Source organism: Belonocnema kinseyi, chromosome 8 (assembly GCF_010883055.1).
Source record: "Belonocnema kinseyi isolate 2016_QV_RU_SX_M_011 chromosome 8, B_treatae_v1, whole genome shotgun sequence".
Classification (NCBI taxonomy): Eukaryota; Metazoa; Arthropoda; class Insecta; order Hymenoptera; family Cynipidae; genus Belonocnema; species Belonocnema kinseyi.
This window is the reverse complement of record NC_046664.1, coordinates 85,365,022-85,373,266: the sequence shown is the minus strand read 5'-3', so window position 1 is coordinate 85,373,266 and position 8,245 is coordinate 85,365,022. Positions and strand designations below refer to the sequence as shown.

The following is an 8,245-nucleotide window of genomic DNA, read 5'->3' as shown; positions in this document are numbered from 1 at the left end:
TTTACCTATATTAAAACAACAAGAAGGACAATGTTATTGCGAAATATTTAAATACGTTACTTAAGCAATAGAAGCGTACTTCAAATGTGCTGCTTAAAAATTGAAAAAGAATAATAATTTACACACTTTATCTATTTTCCTTGCTTGAATCATATTGAAAATAATTAATAATTCAATTATTTAAATTCTAAATAATTTTTTTGATTGTGACCGAATATGTATTTGAAGAAAAAATTCAAAAATTCAAATTGTTGAGTCAAAAATGGTGGACCTAAAATTTTAAAACTTTTGGCCCTTTATTTTGGGTTATTGAATTTTTTAGAAATTAAGAATAAGGGGTTGTTGGGGCCACTGAAGATAAAGCTAAATTCAAAATTTGAATCCTCGATCACTTTGTTTTAGATCAAATTGATACCTTCCGGTTTAGAATGTGAGATTTTGGATTGCAGACAACGACTTGTTGGTTTTGGTTATTTTACGTCTAAAACCAACCCCTCTCTACCACGTATTTATGACTTTGTCAAAAAATAATATTTTTAAAAATTTTCTATCGTCAATGGAGTTTCTGATTTTTTGGCTCCTCGAAAATACCTACTACGATTTTTGGGCTCTAACCCTTAACGTCTAAAATCAATCCCTCTCTACCACGTATATATATATTCCTGACTAGAGCCAGGAATTCTGAAACAGAAACCAGAAAAGAAATATCGTAAATTAACTCAAGATGAAAGAAAAAGAAATAAAGCAAGGGGAATAGAAGATAAAAAGAAAGCTTACTCCAAACATCGAGAGGATTGTCTAAGTGAGTGCGTACACCTACGATCAAAGAAAAACATCTGCCCGTGGGCAAATTGCTTGCTGACAAAGTAGTAGATACGTTGAGTAGCAATATTCGATTCCTTGCGAGCAACCTCTAGGTCGAGTCCTCCTTGGCCGACCCCTTCGCCTGATCGGGCCACCCCCGGATGACGTCGAGGCAGCCTCTGCCTTCCTCTTCTCGTCCTCTATGACCTTAAGAAGTAAGGTCCAGTATCCCATGGCACACGTCATTGCAAAATTGAAAATTTAGCATTAACCCTCACACCACAAGGTGGGGTGTATCTTTGTATGCTGTTTTTTATGCTGATGTTTATGTAACTGCAGTTTTTGGATCAATATATTATTTACGTTACTGCAAGAAGTTACTTAATCATTTATTATCTTTTATGAAATATATTATGCGTTAGGGACTGTGTAAATAGCCTTTGTGTTTCCTATAATTGAAAAAATCTAAGAAATGGAATTTTCTCGTTATAATTGAGCAGAAATTGATTGAAAAAGTCCTTTGAATAATTGTATAATTTTGTGAAATACCTTAGAAACAATATTATACCATAAATCATTCGAAATGTGTTTCAAAACGACTGGCGTGTGGAGACTCCCCATCTTGTGGTAAATCAGACTCTGGCTCACCTTGTGGTGTGAGGGTTAACAAAAAGGAATTTAAGAGAAAGAAAATGGGAAAGATAAGGACTATTAGAAAGAATAAAGTTCCTAAGGTCCAGCCCGCGAAAAACACGCGATCACATGAACGGCCTTATTAGAATGCACTTTCCATAATATAAATTAAAAGATCCCCAAAAGTTCTTCAATTCTACATACACGTTGCCGCAGACTACTGGTCCTCGACAATCACGGCGCGCAAGCTGATACAACGATTTAATATGATGTGACGAGCTCTACACTGTAGTCCACCACGGAAATTAAAAGGAACAAATCGAAATCCTCCATGGATTGACTAAAAAGCGAATTCACTTCCTCATCACTAGGAGACGTCGCCATGGCCACATCTCATTCTAAACTGATCCCGAAAAAATCACTTAAAACGCATAAAAGACAGAAAAACTTACTTGGATTCAACGCAACTGCCAACATTGCTGTTAGGCAGAGGGGAACCCCTCGCGCCCTGCGTTGATTCATGTGAATCAACTGAAAACACCCGGTTGAATTCCGTCGCTATTCTATAAGTTATCGGGTCTTGTTGGATTCGGAGTTTTGTTTGTTTTACACCAGTGTCTGTATTTTTCTCGCAAGGTGTAGGTGGAGTTTTGCTGGTGTGCCGGCCCCTGTGGCCTACGCGGTTTTCGGAGCATGGAGCCCCGTGTAAACTCGGTAAGTGACGGTTCTATCGATGATGATGTTAATTTGAATCGCGAGGTGCTTCACAAGGGGCTCAATATAATCAAGAAGGCGAGGTTAATGCAATTTTCAAAAATCGGGTCCCTCTCCAAAGCACAGTTTCCAGAGGAAAAAGGAAGCAGTTTGATGGGAATGTCTCTAATAACTTTAAGACTAGACATACAGAATCAAACAAAACATCTAATCCCATTAGAACTCCTAGACTCTATTCACTGTTCCGTGTAATTCTGGCGAAGGAGCTAATCGCATTATTGACAACCTCAACTCAATCTGTCCTAAATTAAATGCTTTCATTCCGAATTACCGTGTCTCCCGCATTGGTATAATCAAAGGCATTCCCACAGATCTCTCAATGGAGGAGATTAAAACTAATGCCATATCTTCCATTCCAATTCTTGAAGCATCTCGTGTTTCTAAGAAGAATGAGAAAGGTAAGCTGGTCCCCTTGAAAACTGTTCTGATCACGTTCTATAAACAAGCTCTTCCCCAAGATATCAAATTTTACTATACGCTGTACCAAATGACACCCTACATTCTACCTCCTAAAATGTGCTATGGATGTGTTAGGCATGGTCATGTGAAAGCACAATGTAAAAATCCTAGGTGCTTATTCTGTGGTGAAATACCACATGAAAACCAAGATTGTCCTAATAGACGAAACTCTCCACTTTGTATAAACTGCAAAGGCCCACACTGAGCTGTCGATAAACAATGCCCATTGTGCCTAGAGGAAAAAGAAATACGCAGAATCTCAGCTTAATTTTATTTCAGCGTTGAGAAAGCGGCTTACCTATATAAAAAGGAAGAAGCTTCCCCCCAAGGACCACGAAACATTGACTCTGCCATTGCATCTAACCTTAAAACTTCTGATCCCTCTTCTCCACCCTTTAACTGCAAAATTTTCCTCGTTGGGTGATACGGATGCTGACCCTATTCTTTCTGGTTCAGAATACATACAAAAATTTAGCCAAGCTGTTAATAGGCCCTCCTCCCATCCTAGAACCTCAACCCCTCTTCCTAACTCTACATCTCGTAGGAAATCTCAAACCCATACTAATTCTCAATCGATCTATCATCTCTACTCTGGTCCATCTAGTTCCTTTGACAATGGTGTCTGTCTTCAAAATCACTTAGCAAACACTACGCCCCATCCTTCTCAACCTTCCTCTCCCTCATCTCCTCTGCCACCTTCTATGGAAAATCAAGTTAATAAAAATGAGCTTAAAAATATGATTTCGTTCCTCATGATGATACTCCAACGTTTTGCCCCTCTATTATACCTCATTAGTGATAGGTTCTTGAACCAATCCCCAATTATTCACAGCTCAATAACATGCATCCAAATTCATCTGCCTCGAATCCTTAACCACCTCTATATTCGTCCACTAAGGGTATCTTAGAAAAGTTAAGAATTCTGCAATGTAACTGTCGCGGAATAAATAATAAAAAGGGTTCCTTAGAAAGAATCAATCACAAATATGACATTGTCTTACTAAATGAAACATGGCTAAAAGATAAAAATCGATTCTTTCTAAAGAAGTTTAATATTCTTAGGAAAGACCGCTCAACCGGTGTTGGCGGTGGTCTGGTTATTGCTGTCAGAAGTGGTATTTTTTTTCCGAAGTTAAAATACTGGAGATTCCAAATCTGCTAGATACTCTTGCTATTTTTATCCTCTCAAATTGCGGTGAAATATTGATAATAAATATTCATAGAAATCCTAGAGTTCTTGTTAATGCTATCAACTGGAGTTCCTTCTTTGACTCCTTTTCGAACGACTTCTCGTCTATATTCATGGGTGGTGATTTCAACTGCCATCATCAATCCTGGGAATACGATAGAGCTTGTCCGGCTAAAAATAAATTGTATAGTTCGATTCAAACTTCAAACCTTCTTAATTTAAATGACGGAACATATACACGCTTTACGCGTGCCAATCAATCTAAATCTGCAATCGATCTCTCCTGGGTTTCTGGTAATCTTTCTCCTTTGTGTACATGGAAAGTTGAAAATGATAAAATGGGTATCGAGCACTTCCCTATTTCTACAATTATTGGTGTCTCTTGTTCATATCACGAATTCTTTTCCCACAAATACAATTTAAAAAAAGTTTCTTGGGATAATTTGCAAGAAACTCTTAAAAAGTCTTAATTTATTTTTGATAAAAATAATAGTAATCCTGCATTAACTCTTCAAACATACTATAAATTATTTGATTTAATAGATAAAGCTCTTCACATAGCAAGTCCTAAAATCGACAATATTCCTAAACATGATTACCCATGCTCCCCGCTATGGTGGAATGAGGAATGTTCAATGTTGGAAAGACTCAGTTAGAGTAAAAGTAGGCACATTTAGACCTAGATGTAACTTCGAAAACTGCTTTGATTATCAAAAATTTGAGGCATAATCTGTAAAAACTTATAACGTATCAGACATTTGGAATAAAATTCGCGGTTTTCGAAACAGGCTCCTAAGAAATCCCTCCTTCACGAACTCTCCAATTAACACAGAAACAATAACAAAAATGAAAACATGAATAGAAACGTTTAGAGAATCTAGTTTGCTTCCCACACACTTACCTCCTATTCCACTTGTCTCAAATTCACCGCCTACTGAAACTTCTCCTTCTAATTTTCCAAAGGAACCTTTCAATCTCTAAGAGTTGCGCCTTGCTATTTCCAGCACTAATAGCAAGTCCTCCCCAGGATTGGACAAAATCAATTACGAAATCCTTTGAAATCTACCAGATAACATCCTGAATCACTTACTAGATATTTATAATCTAATCTTAGACGAAGGTTAATTTCCCGACCAATGGTCTTTCTTATACCAAAGTTAGAATAAGTTTTTCTTATACCAAAGCCTAACTCCCATAAATTCTGTCCTATTTCTTTAGCTTCTTACCTATTGAAACTCATGGAGAAACTAGTTACTAATAGATTGGATTGGTGGTTAAAAAACTCTTTAATTCTCCCTCCATCCCAATACGGATTTCGTAAAAACAGGTCTGCTGCTGACTGTCATGCAATTTTCTTTGCTGAGATGCCTCTTTTGTCAATAAGTTATATACATCACCCTTATTCTTAGACGTTAAAGCAGTTTACGATAGGGTAAGGCATAATGTTCTAATAGATGACCTGGCTAAATTGAGCGTCCCCTGGAAATATTGCAAGTTTTTCAAAAATTTGACTTCAGAAAGAGACATAGTCTTCAGAGTAAACAACAAAAACTTAAGACCTTACAAATTTAAAAGAGGCCAGTTCTTTATAATATATCTACTCTAGATATACAAAATCACCTACATCTATTGTGCAAAATTTTACTATATGCGAATGACATTTACATATATTTCTCTTCTAAACGCCTTAATGAATGTATTCAAATCTTACAAGAAAGCTTAAATACTTTCCAGACGTTTTTGAAATCTAAAGGACTAAACATTTCCATTGAAAAATCTAAATTGGCCATTTTCACCCAAGATAAATCCCTCCCTAATGACATTTAAATTACGCTTGACAACCAGTATATCTATCCAGTATTCGGGGCTTAATTCTTAGGCACCATTTCTTACAGTTACCTAACTTACAACTATCACTTTAAAGTCCTTCTTAAAAGACTAGAGAAAGTTATTTAATAAGAAATGTATATAAATTTGGCAATGCGGCGGTGCGACACAATTCACAGTCAAGTGCGTACTGTCTTGTCTTTCGAGGGACGTACACGTCACAGGGTGAAGCATCCCTGATAGAAGAACAAGCTTTAGCTACATTTTATAATTATGCCTAAGTTGAGAAAAGCATGCAAATATGCTTGGGTAATGTGCGGCTTGACACCATATCTACCCGCTGCTAGTGATTGACTATTAGAGAAAAAATAAAAATGATAAAGAGCAAGGTAAATTTGTCGATCACGATACAATGTGCGTAAGATTAGGAAAAAAACGGTAAAAATGTCTTTTCACATAACTCTGTTTGTGGTTAATTCTTTGGGTCATACTGAAGAATAATCGAGTATGAGTTGTACTTAATAAGAGCATACCATCATAAGTGCATACAAAAGATATTAAATACATTGAGAAAAAGGAAAGAGAGAGGAAATATTGCAGCTTTCACAAATCACCGAATTCTTTGGTTTAACACTTTGCACTAACACTTTGAGATAAAATTGAATCACTGGGGAACACAAAAAACTAGGAGTGACCACTTTGAAAGCGGTCAGGAAATCTGACTCGTCTGCCAGACCTGGTTGTCGTTCCTGTATTGTTGAAGGTTTTCTCTTGAATTTTATGTGTGAGTTTTTCACGACGTGGAATTGGTGTAACCTGCTCTTGTAGTTCCTCTTCTGCGATGATGTAGGCTGGTTTCAATCTGTCGATGGACAAGGTGACATCCTTTCCATTTACGTTCACCTTGAAGGTTTTGTCAGATCGACTGTTAACTGCGTATGGTCCATTATAAAGGCATCTGCAGAGCTTTTTTATTCCCTCGTGGCGAACGAAAACGTGGTCGCAAGTTTTTAGATCTTAGAAGACAAAAGTATGTCTTTTTCCGTGGCGAGAACCAGGCACTGGTTTGAGGATATGGAAATACCTTTTCATGTCCTCTACGAATTGCGTCGTAACTTTGTCATCCGTTCCTGAACGAGGAGCCAAAAATTCGCCTGGTAAACCTAAGGATTCGCCAAACACGAGTTCTGCTGCACTTGACTTGAGATCGTCGCGCCAAGCTGCTCGGATACCGAGTAGAACTATGGGAAGTGTTTCGGTCCATCTCTCGTCGGCGTGACATTTTATAGCCTCCTTGAACTGCCGGTGGAAGCGTTCCACTAGTCCGTTAGCAGCAGGGTGATAGGCCGTAGTGTGAAGGTGTGTAGATCCCCGTAAGGCATTAGTTCCTTGAACAAATGGGATTCAAACTGCCTACCTTGATCTGTTGTGATCCGTAATGGTACTCCAAACCTAGCTATCCATTGAGTGAAGAGAGTTCGAGCGATGGTATCAGCATTCATATTGTCCACAGGATAAGCTTCTGGCCAGTGTAAGAAACGGTCCACGAAAGTCAGGCAATTATGGTAGCGGTTCGATGAAGGCAAAGGCCCCACAAGGTCCATGTGAATATGCTCGAACCTTTTTGATGGTGCGGAAAAAATTCCTACTGATGACGAAACGTGACGAGACATTTTCGCCCATTGGCAATGAAGACAGGCTCGTGCCTATTTTCGGCAGTTGGTCTTGATGGATGGTCACACGTACCACTCCTTCATCAGTTTCGTCGCCGCTTTCATTCCTGGGTGTGCTAGCTGGTGCAGGGAATTGAAGGCCGTCCGTCGGAAAGCTTCCGTGACGAACGGTCGAGGTGTGGAAGTGGATACGTCACAGTATAGGCTTATACCTGTATCTGAAAGTGATCCCTTCTTTAAATGAAGAGGTGTCCCTGGCAGAAGATGGTCCTGAAGTTCCTGTTCTGATTTCTGTGACTTAGCGTGATCTGAGAAGTCAATATCCGTTGAAATTGCTTTGATCCTGGAAAGAGCATCGGCCACGACATTTTCACTTCCTGAGATGTGCCTGATGTCGGTGGTAAACTGTCCTATGAAGTCGGAACTGGCGAGGGGAGCCTTTGTCAGATTTTTGTTGAAAGGCAAAAGTTAATGGCTTGTGGTCGGTGAAAATGATGAAATCTCGACCTTCAATCATGTGCCGGAAAAATTCCACAGCCATGTGAATGGCTAGCCATTCTCGGTCGTAGGCTCCATACTTCCGCTCGGTGCTGGTGAGCTTTTTTGAGAAAAAAGCAAGAAATTGCCATTCGTTGTTAACTCGTGTCAGCAGGCCGCACCCACTGAGAAATCCGAAGCATCCGTGAGAATTGCCAAAGGAGCTTCAGGCACCGGAAAGGCTAGCAAAACAGCTTCTGCTCAGCTCTTCTTGCATTCTTCGAAAGCCTTTAAAGCTTCTGGAGTCCATGGAACTGGGAAATTTTCCTTTTATGTTACCCTGAACAAGATCGTTAAGTGGAGCTTGTTGTTCAGCTGCCTTTGGGATTGCGAGACGATGAAAATTGAT

At 38.9% G+C, this 8,245-nt stretch overlaps 1 protein-coding gene across 1 annotated transcript; it reads right to left on the bottom strand.

The window, feature by feature from the left end:
- Positions 1-3,855: 3,855 nt before the first annotated feature.
- LOC117178581 lies at positions 3,856-7,359 on the bottom strand. Its single transcript, XM_033370008.1, has 4 exons — positions 7,104-7,359; positions 6,771-7,005; positions 6,423-6,644; positions 3,856-4,030 (listed from the first exon to the last, which is right to left on the bottom strand). Exons 1-4 carry the CDS (start codon positions 7,357-7,359, stop codon positions 3,856-3,858), a joined length of 888 nt encoding a protein of 295 aa, XP_033225899.1.
- Positions 7,360-8,245: the final 886 nt, after the last annotated feature.